General features: G+C 37.2%; 1 protein-coding gene across 1 annotated transcript in view; it reads right to left on the bottom strand.

The window, feature by feature from the left end:
• The window catches only part of LOC150082029 (rho guanine nucleotide exchange factor 17-like), an 862,761-nt gene that overhangs the window by 223,303 nt on the left and 618,586 nt on the right, over nt 1-20,872 (bottom strand). Inside the window, exon 14 of the mRNA XM_090380403.1 lies at nt 14,301-14,410. Within this exon, the coding sequence (XP_090236529.1) occupies nt 14,301-14,410 (110 nt within the window). The remainder of the gene's footprint in view (nt 1-14,300; nt 14,411-20,872) is intronic.

The following is a 20,872-nucleotide window of genomic DNA, read 5'->3' as shown; positions in this document are numbered from 1 at the left end:
TGGAGGTTGGTGGCTGCTGTCTTTCCATGATTCTTTCCGATTCCCTTGACGTGATATGAGAGTTGAATACATGCTTATTTTAACTTGATTCATTTATGACAATACACTGGGGGGGGGTAAGTTCTATTATAATTATTCGCGATTGAATGTTGAGAGATTAACAGTCCTACTCAAAGGTATGAGGTTTTCACCTATAATTTAAGATTATTTTGCTCTCTATAATTACAGTACTCTATGACTTTGTTAATAATAAATTTAAATTATAAGTATATTATTTTTATCCTTTACTGTAATATTTCGTTAATAAACATAAAAACTTGTTTAAAATTTTTCATTACCTATTTCTGTCGAGCTGGAACAAATTACCATATTTTACACATAATTATAACTTCGAATAATGTGATTACTTAATGGGATTGATTAGTCGCACTAATTGCGACCTAGCTGTATATGAGAAAAATAATAGCAAACGGAGTTCTTATTGAGATGGCTACGTCTCAGAAGATTAGAAACTGTTCTGGACTGTGAGAGTGCGGTCTTAAGCCGGAGACGCCTAGGAAATTAGGCTCTACTGTTGTAATATATGACATACACAAAAACGTAAAGATAGATGATATAGTGGACGATATCTTTCACAAGAACTTGAAAGATCACGGTTTCACACCTCAGAAGGTCAAAGAACAAATAAAGCCGCATTTTTCTACGACGCCTAAACCAAATAAATCAAGTGTGAATTGGATTCTTGAGGTCTCAAGAAATATTCACAAGATTCTTTTATCTGTTCACAGGGTATATCTCGGTTCAACCTCACATACAGTGAAAGATTACACCATTGTTCCCAGGTGTTTTAAATGCCTAGGATATGGCCACTCTGCAATAGTTTGTTCTCAGCAGCAGAAAACCTGTAGGCATTGTGGACTTATGGGTCATAATTTTGGCGACTGCCCAAATAAAGATAAACCATCAGGAGAGGAAAAGAAATTGTGTGCATTCATTTAGGGATTTGAAATGTCCTGATTATTTAAAAGCCATTGATAGGATTAGGTCAAAGACCTCTTATGGATAGGACACCATAAGAGGTTATGAATGATCTAGCCACTATTACTCAACAGCATTCCGTACAGGTTCTTGCTCTCCAAGAGCCTTATTCATATAAAGGTTTTGTTAAGGGTCTACCTATTCGTTATCAGATTATACAGTCCAACCCTATCATAGTAGGGACTGGCGGAAATGCTCGACGATGGATCTGGGCTTTGATCATGATTACAGATCCAACCCTGTCGGTTACAAAAATTCCTAGTCTGTGTTCCATGTATCCTCTGTGCATTTGCTTGGAGGGTTGGTTTGGCCAGATTTATCTGGTCTCGCTTTATTGCCAGTGCTCACAGTACCAGGATTCCATTCAACCTTTTGTCGATCATCTGGCAACATTACAATCCCTTACGGATAAACAGGTGAATACAGAGAGTCCACCTGTGGAATAGCCCACAGACAAATCAAAAAGGAGAGTTGCTGGAGAACCTTATTCTTTTGCAACATTTCAAAATTCTCAAAACTTCTGGACACCCTCTGACTTGTGTAACCCATCAAGGACATTCCTACATTAACGTGTCTCTTGATAACTCATCCATTGCCTCTAAGATCAATGACTGGAAATTACAAACAAGCTGATACACTAGTGAACCATAATGTAATCACTTTCTGTTTGGGTGCTGACATCTCTAGAACCAGATCGGATACAACTGATAACCCTAGGTATCATGCACAATCGGCCAAATGGCAAATTCTTGAGAGTGCCCCTCAAGGAGTCTCTTTCATCAGACCAGCTGAAAGTCATGGAAACTCTTTCTGTTGGCAACCAGGTTAATTTCATTCAGGACAATATACTACAGGTATGTGATAAATCAATGAGTTTTAGGAAGAGGAAATCTTATCATGTGCCCTGGTGCTCACCAGTTTCATCAAACCTAAAATCGCTAACTAGGCAAACAAGACGTAAATTTCAGAGAGCAAAAAGGGATAGAACCCATTCATCTATGGAAATACTGGTGTTACAAAATGGATATAAGCAAGCTCAATGGCAATATCACCAAGAGATATATAGACTAAGTATGGTTAGTTCCCAGGGAAATGCTGATCCTTGGGGACTGGTGTACAAGTTACTGAGTAACAAGATCCCACCTGGAGAGGTGTTTGCTTCAGTTAAAACTGCAGAGAATCAGGACACCCTTTCGTGAACGTCTACTATTAATAGAATTCTTGATGTAATAATACACCAGGATGATGGAACGTGTGAGCTCTCAGAGCAGGTGGAAATTAAATCTAAAAATTCGACTTATATTGGACAGTCTGAAGAGCCTCCTTTCACATTTGAAGAGGTAGATTATGCAATAAATTCAATGCACTCTGGGAAATGTTTTGATAGTCTTGAAGTGGACTTCCTCAAAAGAGCCTGGAAAGTTGTTTCTCCTTTTATTCTCAAGCTGTTTAATTCTTGTCTTCAACATGGAATGTTTCCTAAAGCCTGGAAAATTGCAAATCTTAAGATACTCCATACACATCCAAAGAAACCTGGGAACGACCCGGTGTCATACAGGCCAATTGCCTTGCTTCCAGTTATGGGTAAGGCACTGGAAAAAGTGATCGCTGATCAGTTATTATTTATTCACACCAATAAAGCATTATCATCTCCGGATCAATTTGGTTTTACTCGTAAGGGGACTGAGGATGCAATTGCCAAACTCCTTACTTTGCAAAAGGAAACTGATACAAAATACCTACTTGGCCTCTTTGTAGACTTCAAAGGGGCTTTTGACACCCTTTGGTGGCAGAGTGCTCTGGAGAGGTTCTGGAAGACCGGGGTTTCTTGACCAATCTTCGAATTACTTACATGCTATTTTTACCAGCGCACTATCATAGTTAAGAGTGGTAGTAAACAGGTCTCTAGACATGTTACAAGGGGTTGCCCACAGGGATCAATTCTTGGCCCCCTGTGTTGGAATGTTGTTTGATTCATGGCTCACCAAGAAATTTGAAGGAACAAAGATGATTGTGTATGCAGACAATCTTACCATTCTTGTCCACAGAAATTCAAGGAAGATTTTGGAAGACGTAGCTAACTCCATCTTATAAGAACTTTCAACTTGGTCTGCAATTCACAAACTACAGGTTTCAACAACTAAAACATCACAGATACTTTCAAAAGAAAATTAGATAAGAGAACGTCTGCCACTTGTAAAGTATAGAGGACAGACAATTAAATATACCACCATAATAAAATATTTAGGTATTCAACTTGATGATACCTTCAGTTTTCTGTCACATGCAAGGTATGTGAAAGAGAAGTGTAAGTCTTTCTTATCCAGATTGAGACAGATAACCAGGCAGGAATGTGGCCTGAGAGGTCATTTTCACTCAGGTTATACTATAACTGTGTTTTTTTACCTATCACTGCTGGAGCGAGGAGACATAAAAATTCTGCAATTATGAAAAAGCTTCTGCAGGCCCAGCATGCTGCCCTCCTGATGATGTCACAGGTGTGTAGAACCACTTCTACTACGGCTTTGCAGGTGTTATTACTGCAGGTGTTATGGCTTTGGGAAAATTACCTCTACACAATGAAATACAATACAGACATATGATGTATCACCCGAAGAAATCAATACTTGTTACTTTTGATGATGTGCAACTTGCCCTAGATGCTTCTTTAATATCTGAGAAAAGAAAGCTTCATTCTATTTATGTAGATACATGGCAAAGAGACTGCTCAGCTTTGAAACTTGGGGCTGTGACCAGAATTTTTACCATCGATGAAGAAGTTCAGGAAGAGAGAATCTTTGTGGTTTGCACCTGGATTGCATGGTACATTTTCACTGACTGGCCACGGGAGTATTAACAGTAAATTATTCAAATTAGGATTATCTCTTACTGAGCTTTGTCTCTGTGGACAGGAAGAGATTACTGACCACATTATTTTTGATTGTCAATATTATCAAGGCTACAGGCGTAAACTGCAGCTTGTTTCAGATACCTTCACAATAGGAAATAAACCTGTGCTTATCCGATCTCAAACAGCATTTATAGCACTGAACACCTTTGACTCACGTGATTTTAAAACAAGAGGAGCTTAGACTTGCTAATTTGGGATAATTTTATCAAGAGTTGATGATGACTGGATACTCACTGCAACAAAATATACCCTGCTGGACATTAAATGTGTTCCTGTATATAGTGTAAATTCTTGTTCTTCTGAAAATGTGGAACCTGTTTATAGCGTGATTAGGATAAAAAAAAAATAAATAAATAAATAAAAACTTGTTTCTCTGAAGAAGTACCTAGAGCAATGTCTACAACAGATTAGAAATAATCATATCTCAAGAAATCTTGTTGATCCTAGCTTCTAGGATGGGATCCTCCATGAAATTATTTCCCATAGCATGAGAGCTCAGTCCACTTCTCCACCTCTGTTTCCTTTAGTCTTGCTTTATTTCTTCTACCTTCTAACTATTGGAAGGTTCCTCTGTTTTATCCTCCTCTCTTCTGTTCTTTCCTACCTCTCCAGCTCCCACACTTCTTCTATAGCCTTTTCATTTCATCCTAATTTGGGCTATCTCAGGTCTTTTGCCCTGGATTGGTCCAGCAGGTGATAGTAGATCCTGGCCGCCTCCACGTGATGAGGATAGGGGGGTGGGACATGATGACCAGATGTTGCTACTTCCCATCTGCTAAGAGCCAGGTACCGGCTAAAAACATATTAACACACCATATCACTACACTTACATATCCAACATACTACATAAAAATGGCCGATTTTGGCGTAAGCTTCTACACAAGATGTACAATAGCAGCTGATAGGGGAAACCCTGGGATCCGCCTTAACAACACATGACAACACTTGGAGGAGCCTTAACAACACTTGGAGGATCCCCTGTGGGATCCTCCAAGAGCAGGCATTCCAAATGTTTGGAGATGATATCAGCCAGTGAGGAGTTTGGCCACGGGGTAAAGACTAACCTCTTTTCTATGATCAGGGACTTCACCCTCGGGATTTACAGCACTTGTACCATCTTCATTGTTGTGGTGGCAAGAGGCAGATGAAGCTTGGTATTGGCCCATTTCAGTAGCCAGTATTCAGTGGTGTACACTCGCTTAAGGTTTATGGGAGCGGCTGAGGCCCATATTTCTGCACCATAGAAAATGATGGGGTAGAGTGTGGAGATTGTGAATCTTTTAACAATGAGAGAATGTCGAATGGGTAGCAACTGCTGCTTTGAGACCCACCTAAGGCAAGAAAATTTGGTATTGATTTTGTCGATCTGGTTGACAAAGGACATCTTTTAGTCAAATAGAATGCCAAGATTTGTGTGCAAGAGCACGTTTGGTATTGGTACCCCTCCTAGTGAAATATTAAGTAGTGTTGGCACAGATTTTAGGGAAAATATAACCTGAGCAGACTTCTATGAGTTTATCTGAAGGTTGAAGCTTGCAAGGTACAATTTAAGATTCCTAAGCTGCAAACTGATCCTGTTGCTGAGCTGAGCAGGATTGTCGCCAGGGTTAACTTGCATCAGCAGTTTGAGGTCATCATCATAGTATAAGAGGCCATTCATGGAGGTAGTGATGGGCACAATAACAGCCATGAACAGAACACCAGGTAGAACCCCTTCCCTGCAGAACTCCAGCAGTAACATCACAGAATAGTGTGTGTGTTGTTCCTGATGGAGAATAAGTGTTCTGTGACAGAGCAGGGATTCGAGAAAGCATAAACATATCACCTTGAATGTGAATAATTTTTTTTTTTAAATAGGAGGAGGAGCAAGGCAGGGATTGACACAACATCGAAGGCTGCACTTACGTCGAGACATGTAGTTGCAAGCGTAGCTCTTTGTTCGAATGCTGAGAGAATGCGTTCAGTGGTAGCTGCCAAGTTGGTAATTGATGATTTTCCTGGGATAGTATAGTGGATGTCTGGTGGTTTCATTCGGTGAGTAATTGTGGGTGGCAAGGCCTTTTCGAGAGTTTTAAATAGACTGGAGGCAACAGAGATTGGTCTAAACTGGCTGACATGTGTGGCAAATTGGTTTTTAGGGATAGGGTGCACTGTACTTATTCCACTGTGGTGTAAAGTAATGATCAGTGAGGCCTCTGTTGTAGATTGAGAGAAGGGGGTCTATGATGAAAGTGTTCAAACATTTGATCATAAATTGCAGAATTCCATCCTCCCCAGTGGTGGCTGTTGTAGGAAGGAAATTGATGGCCTGTGTGAGCTGCTGTTTCCTGATCAGGATCGTCACTGTAAATTAAATCCAACTTGTTGATCTAGTTGGCTTGCATCTATAATTGCTATAAAATTGAGATTTCCTGATTGGCTAATGGCATTAAATAAAATTATCATACAATAATTAAAAAGCGATGAAAAGTCAGAAGCCGTCTGGATTAAAAATAATACTGAAAATTTGAATTTTGTGTTAACCACCATACTGATAGAAAAAATCTTGTCGAGTATTAATTCAACCTCAATGATTTTGCAAAGAATGAATATGGATATTGGTCACGCTGCATTGGACCTAGAAACATAATTAAATCATATGAAAAAATTAAGAAATTAATTTGAAAATATCATCAAGGAAGCATCATCTATTGCACAGAAATGGGATATACCTTGGCGATTTGTTAAGAAATTTGAACTGGCAGATTTGAAAATGCAGAACTGTTCTTTAAAGTTAACGTTTTTTATTGTGACTACCCAACTGCACAAAAGGTTTCAAGGACTGAATACATTTTCTGACTTGTTTGCATTTCTTACTCCAACTCAATTAATCCAAATGGATGAAAACTTCAGTATAAATAACAGAGAAGGTGCAAAATAAATTTGAATCATTTTCAATGCAATTACTACTTTGCATAAAGTCACTAAAAAGTGAAATTGCAAAAATTAAAACTATTCGTAAATTTGCAGAACTAGTCATAGTAAAATACTATGATACGAGTGCTAGTTTTTTGGAAGTATGCTCCTTATTGATATTATTTTTGACAATTCCGATTACTGTATCAACCGCGGAATACTTTCTTGAAATTAAAATTAAGAATTATTTGAGAAACGGCATGGGACAATGTCTATCAGTGCTACCACTGCTTAGCATAAAATGCAAGAAGCTGAAAGAATGGACGTTTCTAAATTAATTAATGGCCAGATCTAGAAGAAAACTATTCTAAATTAAGTAAGTCAATATATTACTTCATTTAATTTTCAGAATTTATTTTTCACTTTTATATTTACAGAATTTAATATTATTTTGTTTTTATATTGTATTGATAAAGATTTTAAATACACGTTTACCGCTGTATTGTTAATTTTTTATTTTTACCAAAACAAATATTTTTAGGGGGCCACACTGAACTTTGCATTGGGGCCCACTTTTTCTAGTTACGCCACTGTTCCTCACATTTGTGTCCTGTTATATTTGGATCTGACAGCCCAGTGGCTTTCTGGGATTTAGGGAAGTCGGTTTGTCCTAATTCACCCTAGACAGGAGAACTCCTGACCCATTACTAGCCACATTGCATGGAGGCAGGAGCAACATCAACACCTTATGACCCAGTGGTAGAGAGCAGTATTGGATTTACATATGGTCTGAGTGGGCTGCAGTCCAGGGTCCCCTAGATTACAAATCTAGGGGACCTCGCTTCCTGCCAAACAAAAAATTGACCATTAATTTTTTTTCATTTGTAACGATAAAAATCAGGATCGTACCTAGGCCAAAATAATGTATAAGCACAAATCCAAAATTCAGGAACACACTGATGGGAGTGCAGAAAGCACTCGCCCTTGAATCCTTGATTTTTCTATCTAGGCCCAGTTGCTTAGTAACGTTAAACACATGACGTATAACTATGACTGTATAACAGTTACGCAAGTGCATAGTTACCATTTAGTAAATATTCGTGGAGGCTTTAAAGCGACTCAGAATCAAATGATAAAGTCAGCTATGAAGCAATACAAGTGTTCAGATCACTGTCTATCATTATAGTGTGCATTTTGAGAACAAGTGAGGATTCTTTTATATCATTGTGAATCACAATAATATTTAACTTTGACTTTTTGTGAAAATAATAATGAGTAAGCGATATGAAAGTGGTGCTAGTAAACAAAAGCGACAAAAAGAACAGAAGGAAATACTCAAGCATTTAAAGCCAATCACATCATATGGCTTTGTGCAGCAGGCAGAAACAGCTCTACATAATCCCTCAGATACAGAACATTCGTTTACAAACAGAAGAAAATCAAGTAGACTACACTGAGCAGTCTGAGCAGACTGAAGAACAACCAGTTTATATACAGAACACAGCCTCCCAAGAACTTCAAGGAGAACTGTTGTCTGTCAGTAACTACCACTACAAGTACAGAAACTTCTGGAGAAAGTGACAATGAAGTGACAGGACCTACAGCCAAAGAATTAACACAAGGTGCTGAAGGAACATGCCATGAGATAGTTACACCAAAAGAAGCAGTTCAAGCTCATTACCGTCTTAAAGACTTGGAAAACAAAGCAAATGATCTCAGCAAAAACCCCAGCATTGCACTCACAAAAATACCAACTGTTCATGCTACTAGTGATTTCGGAGACAATGATGCAGGTTTATGGACCACATTGAATAACGAGGAAATATCATTTTGGATTGAGAAAGGACCATCGGAATGTCAGCACTGAGATGGACCTTTTACCAAATTCGAAGCAAACATACAAAAACCGAGCCCGGTTCTGCTCAAAGAATTTATTCCATTCCACCAAAGTAAATGGAGAAACCTACCCTTGAGAATGGCTAGTGTATTCTACCACAAAAGGAAAAGTCTACTGTTTTGTGTGAAAATTTGTCTCTAACCAAACTACCTCAACTACAGCTTTAGCTTCTACTGGATTGGCATTGTGCTTATCTTGTTCAAACCCATGGAAACTCTAAAAATCATATGAACTCTATGCTAACATACTCAACAAGAAAGTGTGGTCAAACGCTCATATCAAAACTCAAAGAGCAAATCAAAGCAGAGCAGGATTACTAGAGGCACGTACTTCAGCGAGTTATTGCAGTGATTTCCCTTTTGGCAGAACATGGCTTGGCATTTAAGGGAGATGATGAAACATTTGGTTCACAAAACCATGGTAACTTTCTTGGATTGCTTGAATTAATTGCCAAATTTTATCCCTTTCTGCATGCTCACATAAATCAGTATGGATGTAAAGGCTCTGGTCAGCCATCGTACTTATCCAAAACCATATGTGAAGCGGTTATCCAGTCAATGGCTAATAAAGTTCAAGAATCAATACTGAGCAACATCAAACAAGCAGGTTATTTTAGTTTATCAGTCAATTCAACCCCTGATGTTTCTCCATGTTGATCAACATGGTTGATCTACTTACTGTTGATCTTATTGTTAGATATGTTTCTCCTAGTGATGGATTACCAGTTGAATGCTTTTTGAGTTTTTTTGAACTGAAAGATCACACTGGTGAAAGTATGGCTGAGCTGATACTGAACTACTTCAGTGAACTTGAAATAGATTTCAGTAAATGTAGAGGACAATCATATGATAATGCAGCCAATACGGCTGGAAAATATAACGGTGTTCAACAAAAAATTCTAGAAAGGAACAAGTTTGCAAAGTTTATTCCATGCACTGGACATTCCCTAAATCTAGTAGGACAAACCACAGTTGACTTGTGCCTGGATGCAGTGAATTTGTTTGTCACAATAAATGAGCTTTATTGTTTTTTCTCAGCTTCTACAAAAAGATGAGCAGTACTAAACAATTTCTTGTCTCCTGAGTCAAAAGTTCCTAAACATTTATCAGACACAAGGTGGGAGGGCTCACACAAAAAAGCTACTGCAGCTATTAGTGAAAGTTATGCTAACATTGTTGAAGCCCCCAGTCATATTTACTGTGATGAAACTGAAAAAGGAGATACTAGATGATCAAATACTCAGGCTAATTTTGATGAAATTGAACAAGCAAAGTTTACTTTACCGGATGTAGAGTACAAAACTGTCAAAAGAAGGCAGAGTACGAAAAAAAAACAAAACAATGATGGGAAAGCACCCAAAGCCTTAGACAAACTTTCTCCAAGAGACAAGTTTTGGGTAAATTCATTTATCCCTGTCATGGATGCTCTTGAAGCCAACCTAGACAGAAGTGCAACAGTGTAGCTGACAATTTTTCATTTTTGGTGAACCTGCAAGCAACCAAGGAACAGATTCACAATGTCGCCGAGATGTTGATGCAAGAGTATCCAAAGGATGTTGACCTTAGTCTAGTCGATGCACTCTTGCACTTCCACCTGTATGTCAAACAAGCTCACCCTGAAAAATAAAATTTCAGCCACTAAGACATGTATCAAATAATATTTCAGGAGAAAATTCAGATAGTTTTTCCAAATGTGGAAACAATTTTCAGATTGTTCCTGTGTTTAATGGTTACTAACTGTACTGGCAAAAGATCATTTTCTAGACTACAAAGGATAAAGAATGATCTACAGTCGACAATGTCCCAAGATCAGTTGTCTGATCTAAAGCATTCTCTGCATAGAAAATGATAAACTGTGACTTACTGATTTTAATGATATAATTGATAAGTTTGCATCCAAAAAAGCTCAAAAGAAATTATTCTGACTTTGTATATAGTGTAATGTTATAACATAGCTATGATTCCACTACGAATGTTCTGTGTGAACGTCTTCATTAATTCCATACTTTTGTAAACTTATTAAAGGGTATAATTTTATAAACAATCTTTTTATCAATTCTAAAATTTCAGCAAATGTCCTACTTTCATAGAACAGATAAAGGATAGAAAGAGGTTTTGTTTCTCATGATCAGATGCTATTAATTTTGGGCCTCCCAAGGTCTCCTTAGCCCAGGGCCTTCAGTTGCTTTAATCCAGCACTGGTAGAGAGGGTTAGTAATCAGCATGCACAAAGAAAGGGAGAAAAGAAGGGAAAAGAAGGTTAATTTCCTTCCTAATCTGTAACCTGGTAAAGTGAATTTGTTTACTAATACTTAGTTAATTATGTTTTAGAGTAACTTTAAACAAAGAAACATTTTATCACTTCATCACAAGCTAAATTGCTTTATCACAAATCAGAGCCTTCAATTAAGCAACTTCAACTAAGCCTCGAAAGGGAGGAGGTGTTATGCTGTTAATTAAGAAAAACATAAAATCAAAAGAAGTGCATCCAGTTGATATAGATGGACAGTGCACTGTTGAGTCAGTTTGGTGTGACATAAACACTGCAAAAGCAAAGATAAGAGTAGGAGTGTGTTATAGGCCTAATGACTTGAATGAGTACAATGAACAATTGTACAGAGAAATAGAGTGGGCCAGTAAATCAGAATGTCTTATAATGGGGGATTTTAACTTCCCAGATATTGACTGGAACTTGTGGGTTGGTCACTCACACACTAGTCAGACTTTTGTGGATTTATTGGATGATTGTTTTCTGCAGCAGCATGTTCGAGAGGCAACCAGAGAAAGTAATACTCTTGATCTGGTTATCAGCAGTGATCATTCGTGTATTAAGAATTTGCAGATAAAGGAACCACTAGGTGGCAGTGATCACAGTGTGCTGAAGTGGGATTTACTCAAAGAGGTAACTACCGTTAGGGGTAAAGGAAAGGGTTTTTGCTTCCGTAAAGGGGAGTACAGTGGTCTCAGACAGTTTTTAAATTCTGTACAGTGGGATCGACTGACGATGTTACAAACAGTAAATTCTAAGTGGGAAGCATTCAAGGAATTAATCGTGGAAGCTACTAGACTTTTCATACCGATGAAGAAATATTGTTCAAGGTTTAGGCCTAAATGGTTATCAAATGAACTAATGAGACTCGTGACAGAGAAGAAAAATGCATGGGATGCATATAAATTATCAGGCGACGCAGAAGCCTGTAGCAGATATAAGCTAGTCTGTAATCAGGTCACAAAGGAGGTTCGGCAGGCAAAGGCGGATTACGAGAAATCTTTGGCAAAAGATGCTAAGAAAAACAGCAAGGATTTCTTTACTTATATAAACTCTAAAAGGAAGGGGCTGAATATGATTGGTCCACTTGACATCGATGGTTCGACTGTTGATGATCCTGCTCAGATAGCAAACAAACTGAATGAGTATTTTGCATCTACATTCACACGTGAAGAATCATTACAGTTTGAAAATGGAAGAAGGTTATCAAATTGTAGCAGTGTGCTTAATGATTTTGTAATAACTGAGAGCAAAGTGGAGGAGAAATTGTTGAAGTTAAACATAAGAAAGGCACCTGGGGCGGATGGGATCTATCCAGTTATATTAAAGGAGGCGGCAAAGCAACTAAGCAAACCCTTAGCCATAATTATGAGAGCATCCTTGGATTCAGGGGAGGTTCCCACGGACTGGAGATGTGCAAATGTATCCCCAATTCACAAAGGAGGTTCGAAGGGTGACACGAATAATTACAGACCAGTTAGTTTAACTTCTGTTCCGGGTAAAATAATGGAGTCACTGGTTAAAGATGCATTGCAGGATCATCTAGATAAGACTGCAGCAATAATTCAGACACAGCATGGGTTTGTTAAGGGAAAGTCTTGTCTGACAAATTTGATTGGTTATTATGATGTGGTCACAAAGGAACTGGATGCAAAAAATAATTTTGATATCATATACTTGGATTTCAGGAAAGCTTTTGACACTGTTGCGCATGGAAGACTACTGTACAAATTGGAGCAGAATGGTATTAAGGGTAAGTTGCTACAATGGATAAAAGGATGGTTAAGTGGGAGAAGACAGAGGGTGGTAATCAATGGGTGCTGCTCTTCGTGGACTAATGTTATTAGTGGAGTCCCACAGGGTTCGGTGTTGGGTCCACTGTTGTTTTGTATATTTATCAATGATATTGATGAAGGTATATCAGGCTTAATGTCGAAGTTTGCAGATGACACGAAGGTTGGCAGGGTTGTTAATGACAGTAATGGCAGTGTGCTACTGCAACAGGATCTAGATAATTTGGGCAGATGGGCTAAGAAGTGGCAACTGAAGTTTAACCTTGACAAATGCAAAGTACTGCATATGGGTAGAAGTAACCCCAGAGAAACGTACCAACTGTGTGGTACTACACTTAAGGTGGTAGAAAATGAAAAAGACCTGGGAGTAATTGTGCAGTCAGATATGAAGTTTTCTGAGCAATGTAGACAGGCTGATAGGGCAGGTCATGGGGTTTTGTCAATGATATATAGGAATTTTGCTCGCAGGGAAAAGGAGGTGATTGTCCCTCTGTATAAGGCAATGGTCAGGCCACGCCTTGAGTACTGCGTACAGGTCTGGAGGCCTCATTTTAGGAAGGATGTAGATTTGCTTGAGCGTGTACAGAGAAGAGCAACACGATTGGTGAGGGGAATGAAGGGATCCTCTTACCAAGAGAGGCTTAAGTTCTGCAAATTGCAGTGGCTGGAGACTAGGCACCTGCGCGGTGATCTGATTGAGGTCTATAAGGCCTTGAATGGGTTGAGCACGCTGAATTCTGATGGGATCCTCCCACTTGTTCAGAATACGAACCTACGGGGACATAAGTTCAAATTAAGAAAGGATAGATGTAGAATAGATGTGCGGAAATTTGCCTTTAGCCAGCGGGTGGTTAATTGCTGGAACAAACTTCCATCTGTCGTTGTGGAAGTTGATAGGTTAAATAAATTTAAGGAGGAACTGGACAGGCAATTGGAGGGTATGGTGTGATTTTTTTTTTTTTTTTTTTTGGCTGATGCTGCATAAGCTCCTACACTTGCTTTCTTGCATCAAGTGCCACTACTACTACTACTACTACTACTACTACTACTACTAATTCAGAAGTTCTTTTTCTTGGGGAGTTAATTAATTTGTTTTCTCTCAAAACGTCTTTGGTATCATGAACTGGGTTTGGATATGACTCAGTGGCTCACCAGTGATCACTTGTACTTTTCAGTTTGGTAACCAAAAAGGATCTGTTATGTCTTTTCCCATAGATTGGCCTTAAAAATGTTATGCAAAACTTCTTGGGATACAAAGTGGAATCAAATATTTCAAAATGATTGTTAAAAACATGGTGACAATTTCAAAACAAGACAAAAAAAGCTTTAAGCTTCATTTATAGCATTACCAATCTGGACTACTTTCCCAAAAATTATTTTGTCTATAATCAGTAAAAAATAAACAGTTATATAAATACAAAATCAAACCCTTCCATACTGAAAGGATCATGATCAATATAAAGAATTTCTACATCTTACTTTTCAGAAACCTACTCACTGGGTTGTAACAGTTAATTCTAAACTTAAGAGCTGAGCATCAGCATTCTGCTTTTCTCCTAGCTGTCTGCTTACATTATTAAGTACATCCCGTACAGCTTCATCCAAAATCTAAAAAAATAAATAATAATAAAATAAGATTCAGAGAATTAAACTACAAATAACATTATTACAAAAAATGATAATTTTTTGTATCATGTATTTCAAAGCAACATTTCACTTGATCAGATAACCATTATTTCTTATTACAAGTTGTTATCAATAAGGATGAACCTTTTCAAATTGAGACCAAAACTATGATAATGGACACACCAAGTGAAAACTTCAAATTAGCATAAATACTGTTTTACTGTCAAGAATTGAGAAATAATAATTTAAAATTTAAAAACATCAAACTTTCACCAAAACCCGTTTTCAGGGAACATTCAGAACAAATTTGAAGGAAATAATGAGATTCAATGAATGCTAACACCATTATACATAATTTTTTGCCTATATTGTACAAAAGCTATGAGCACAGTTTTATTTCATAAAACCACTGTAATTTTTTTTCCTACATATCAGGGTTTTTAAAACTGGGATTATATCATTTGTATAGCATACTAAACTGATTAGAATACATCACAAATTCTATTTTATAGTAATTAAAAAAAGTGTTGTTAGTGTCTTAACTGTTAAATTTATCTTTAATATGAATTATTATTAATTTAAGCATCTTTTATTCAAATAATGTCATGTGAGTGAGTATCCAGGATTCTGATTTTTGTCTACTACACCTATTGAAATTTTGCACCAAAAATAAAAGGCAAAGGATCACTGACCTTTACAAGAAAGCATATGCTTATTTTGGTGTTAAAATTGGTGACTAAAACAAATTATAAGCACAACATTATGTTTGAAAATGTGAGACAATGGGTTAATGAAAGAGAGTGGGAACATGTTACCCTCAATTCTGGTTGCCTAATCTGTACACTACACTACACTGCACTAATAACACTCAAAAATTCTTGTTAGAAAAGGTGAAACAATGTGATCACATATACAAAGTTTGCAGTGATTGCATGAAATTCCCTTTATTTCTGTGCAAATGGGTCAGCAGGGCTAAAGCTGATCATGGATTAGAAAAACATGGCCATAGAGGATTAATCTCACACTCTGAAACAAAAATGACATCAAGCAGCCATTTATCTCTCTAAGAAAAGTGATTCAACTATTTAGTCCAAGTTTTTTAAACTAGAACAAATGAAATAATTTATTAAAGCTATATCTAAAGAGGGATGCTTTTTTTTTTGGTATATCACTTCAAAACGTCTTGTGACAGTAATGCTAAATTCCATATCAGCATTTTGGATGAATCAAAAATCAGGGGACACACACACACACACACACACACACACACACACACACACACACACACACACACACACACACACCAAAGCAAAGCAAAGAACCATGAGAAGACTGAAAACAACATACATACATAGCCAAGTAGTCAGGAGCACGAGTGCAGTAGCACGCGCTCTTTGAGTAGACCAAGGTTCAAGCTTGATTGATTTAGAAATTCTTGGCGCAAGAGCTACTACAGCTAAAATGCACCTGGAAGGTTTTTTACAACAGTTTTGTTTGTATTCATATTTTGTTGCAAATAGTTTCCAAGAGTCACGCAGTCTTAGATCAGTGGATGACAAAGTACCACGAGGAGGCAATGAAAATAGCTTATGCCGACGACTTAGTAACTGCTGTTGAAGGCCATTCGAGGATAAAATGAAAATTATATTAAATGATCTATTTGTATGGACCAAACTTAACAAACTAAAAATATCACAAACTAAGACCAACTTTATGACCTTCAAAGCTCATTTTAACTAAAATCGACCTCCTAAGATCTTAATAGACAACTCTCAAATCTTTCTAATCGACGATAAATTAAGCTTTCTGCCACATGTAGGTAAATTTAGAAATAAAATAAGGAATTTTACTACCTCAATAATAAGAATATCAAGGAAAGAATGGGGACTTAGTAAAAGGATCTTGTTTTTATATTATAAAACAATATTTCTGCCAACAGTCTCATATGCGGCAACCATTTGGTATCATAGAGTCATAGCAGTTACAATGAAAATGAAACTTATTTCTCTTCAAAGATCCATGTTATTATCTGTTTTAAATTCCCCTAGATCTGTTCAAACAACGCATTACAAGTCTTAGCAGGAACCATTCCCCTGGATCTGTATATCTTATTCAATTGGTCTTATTGGTCGGCCTTTCGTCTTTTGAGTTTCAGTTTTGTTCAGTGTCGTGTGAAGTGCACAATGTCTTCTCGTAAACATTTAACTTTAAAAGATAAAGTCGAACTCATTAATGCATATGATCGTCAAAAAAATAGAGTTCGCAATCTCGCTGCAAAATTCAAAATCGGGAAGACGCAGGTAAGCAACATCCTAAAGGAAAAAAATGAACTGCTCAAACAATTTTGGCAACACGGAAATGATCAGGTTCAAAAATCATTCCCAAAAACTGTTGGACTTCAAATTGACAATGTTACGTATGAGTGATTTTGTCGCGCATGTGCTAAAAAAATTCCCATTAATGGGCCTATTATTAGGGAAAAGGCTTTGGAGGTTGCAAAATCTATGGGAGTAAATGAGTTCAAAGCTTCTGTGGGATGGCTAGACAAGTTCAAAACTCGGCATAAAATTTCTTGGAAAACCCGTAAGTGGTGAAGGTGGATCTGTTGATACTGGGGTTGTAACAGAGTGGACCGTTAAATTGGAAGATTTATGTAGTGATTTTGAAGATAAGGATATTTACAACTGTGAAGAAACAGGGTTGTTTTTTAAAGCTCTTATTGAAAAAACAATGAGTCTAAAAAACGAAAAGTGCCAGGGTGGAAAAATTTCTAAGGAACGCTTGACTGTACTATTGGGTACAAATATGCTGGGAGACTTTGAACAACCTCTTGTTATAGGAAAACCACAAAATCTTCGTTGTTTCAAGGGCATAAAGTTGAATCTTTTGAATGTTGATTGGAAGTCTAATAAAAAAAGCGTGGATGACACGAGATATCATGAGCAAATGGATAAGTCACTTTAACCAAAACATGATTCGTCAAAACAGAAAAATTATTCTTTTCATGGATAATGCTGCATCTCACCTGCACATTGAATTGTCCAACATTCAAACCATTTGTCTGCCACCAAACACATCTGCAGAGTGTCAGCCCTTGGATCAAGGGATAATAAAAAATTTTAAACTTCACTACAGAAAACGTGTATTAAGACATCTCATTGCAAACATGAACGATGTAACATGGTTAATGACCTTGCAAAGAAAATCAGTTTTGAACTGTTTTGTAAAGTCTGGCCTCTCAAACGCAAAAATTGAAGTTGTGAACAGCAATGTGGAGCACCAAGAAGAACAAGAACTTCAACATCTATTGATAATAGATACAATACAATACTACGATACTTCAGCTACAAGTGACCCTGGCTACAAAGATATAGACTTGAACCTCACTACAGAAGATGGTGCTCTAGATATCAACGACATTATCATCGATATTGTTCAAGAAGTTCCTCATGAGGATGAAGAAATGGAAGGAGGGCATTCTGTCGAAGAACATATTAACGACGAACCACCGATGAAAATAGAAGAAGCGCTCATACAAATCAATCGTTTAAAAATGTTTTTCGCTGCTGAAGAAGATACTGAACGACTTTCGATGGTTTCTTCACTCCAAACAAATGTTTAAAACAAAATTATCAGCCTGAAGAAGGTGCAGAAGAAAATAAGTGATTACTGTATGTATTTTTCTTAAGATAAAATCATAATATGCATAGCGCAATTGCATGTATATTATTTACAAAAATATTGTGCAAAATCTGTATATAATTTAATTTAATTTTACATTAAACGTTTAACGATTTTTCTTTCTTTCTTTTTTTTTTTTTTTTCTCCCTCCAACTTCTTGTTAGCGGACGCTTCTCTCTAACGGACAAATTTTCGTTCCCCATGGCTGTCCGTTAAAGGGAAGTTTCACTGTATATATATGTGATAATGTGTATAAAACTGTATATAATCTTGTATATAAATTGTATACATATCATGAGAATGTACATAAAATTGTGTTATTTATTGTTATTTGGTTTTTTTTTTAGAAGCATTAGCAACTAAGGCCATATTGCTCCGGGAATGTGTGGTGGTCATTCCTTGACCTTTCTGCATCCTCTGTATTTGGTGGTGACGGGCTCAAACCCCGGTCTAATCAAGAAGCGTATGCTACGCACTGCTGCTCCTTCCCACCTGGCTACGGAGGCGCCCAAAATTGTGTGTAAATAAATGGAAAATGCGACTACAGCTTACTGCAAAGATTATATTTGGTTTCATGTTAGATTGTAGAAATTTATTTCCCTGAGGAACTGAAAAACGTCTGCTATGTTTTTTCTATCTTCCAGTATGGTTTTGCGAGTGAGAAAGTGATGTTTGGCTATCAACTCTTTGAAGCAACTTCGCCGCTCATCTGTAAAAGCTGGACATGTAATCAGTACATGTTCTACTGTTTGTTGTGTGTGACAGATAGGACATAGAAGAGGATATTCTCCTCGCAAAAGATGACAGTGGCTGAAATGAGTGTGTCCTATTCTTAACCTTGCAAGTATCACTTTGTCATGTCTGTTTTGTTGTTTGCTGGATTTTCATGGTTGCAGTAAACTTTTAATTTGGTGCAATTTGTTATTGTTTAGAACTTGCCATTGCTGTTGCCAATAGTGTATCCCGCTGTTATGAATAACTTTTTTGTAATCTGTGTAAGGAATGGATTCGGGTGCGAAAATGTTGCTGTTGGCTTCCTTAACAGCTTTATCTGCTTGTTCGTTACCATATATTCTGACATGACTTGGGATTCAGCAAAATCTTATGTTATGACCTTGTTCAAGGAGATTTGATACTCAGCATTGAATTTGTTGTTGCAGTGGGTGTTTATTAGAATTGACATTTTGTATAGCCATCATGGAGCTAAGGGAGTCAGTAATAATTATCTTGTCAGAAAACCTTGACTAGGAGGTATATATATTGATATTATGGGTAATGTTGAAGCTTATTGCTAGTTGGACTGAGACTGGTTCTATGGGCATGTTCAATGGCATTGCTTGAGATGGCACGATTCTGTTAACTAATATTGCAATTCCTCGCATTGTTGTATCTGATATGTGGTCCTTTCTATATATTGTATAATTTTTGATTGTATTGTGGTCTTGTAATTTTAAATATGTTTCTTGTATATGATACTGGGTAATGAGGTCTATGATATCATTAATGTTTGAGCGAAACCCTTGACAGTTCCACTGGATAATTGTATCTGTCATTTAAGGCTAGATAATCCCTCGTATTTTTTTTTTTCCGTGGGCTGTTTTCACTTTGTCCGCTTTGGTTTTACTTTCTTTGGAAACTGGGGTCTTCCCATATCCATTTCTTCTTCGACAAAAAGTTTGAGTACAGGATCCTCTCTGAGGTTTATTACCTTATCCATTTGTTCTGCCATTTTTCTTTCTTTATTACTTTTGCTTTCTTTGATTACTTTTCTTCTTACACTTTCTGCATTTTCCAGTGGAAAAGACAGCAGTGTATTGACCATTTTTTCTTGTTGCTTTTGTAGTGATGTTTTATACAATTCGCGAGCCCATTCTAAGATTGATTCTCTTGGAGGAATTGTCACATTTGTTTGTGTTCCAACAGATATTGAATTAGGAAATCTCATTTCCGGAGTCCTTTTGATTATACTACTAACTCGAGCATAACTTTGTTTGTTTCCTGTGTCCACTGTTATTGCTTTTTTAGCTTCTTGGTATGAAACGCCATTTTCTGCTTTGTACTTTTGGATTCTTTTTTCTCTTTTCCAGATTTCACACTCTCTTGAATAAGCAGTATGCTCTTCTTTACAATTTGCACATCTATGGTTGTCTGCTGTACAAGTAAAAGTGACATGCTCTTGAGAACCACAGTTTGCACACGTCGTCTTACCTCTACATACAGTCTGCGGGTGGCCAAACTTCTGACAATTAAAGCAGCGGAGAGGAATAGGGATGTATGGTCTAATATTGCAATGTAGATATCCAGCTTTTACTGATCTGGGTGGTTTTGGTGTGTTAAAGTGAGTATCAGTTCCTAGTGCGAGTGATTTTGCCTTCTTTTTTAATTGTTATTCTTTTAACGTTTATGACTCCTTGTTCCTGAAGTTCATTTTGAATTTTCCCCTCGGGTACATTTAGAAGGTCCCATTCCATGATGACACCTCTTGAGGTATTTAAGGTATTGTGAGGAGGATACTGTTGCTGGTATTCCTGCAAAGGTTGTCATTTGTAACAATCTTTCAAAACGTTTAGAGTGGACCGTTTCTACTAAAATATCGCTTGATTTTAATCTCTTAACATTTTTTGGTGGGCCGACATAACTCTCAAGGGTCTTTTGTATGAGAAAGGGTAACAACTGGCCTACCGATTTCTCAGTGTTTGAGTGTATAATAAGATAAGTTGAGGCATTTAAAGCTTTTATATCCATTGTGGAGACAGAATAATT

The sequence above is a fragment of the Mastigoproctus giganteus genome, chromosome 8, assembly GCF_048544385.1.
Source record: "Mastigoproctus giganteus isolate SK-2022 chromosome 8, ASM4854438v1, whole genome shotgun sequence".
Classification (NCBI taxonomy): domain Eukaryota; kingdom Metazoa; phylum Arthropoda; class Arachnida; order Uropygi; family Thelyphonidae; genus Mastigoproctus; species Mastigoproctus giganteus.
This window is presented reverse-complemented; position numbering and strand designations above follow the sequence as displayed.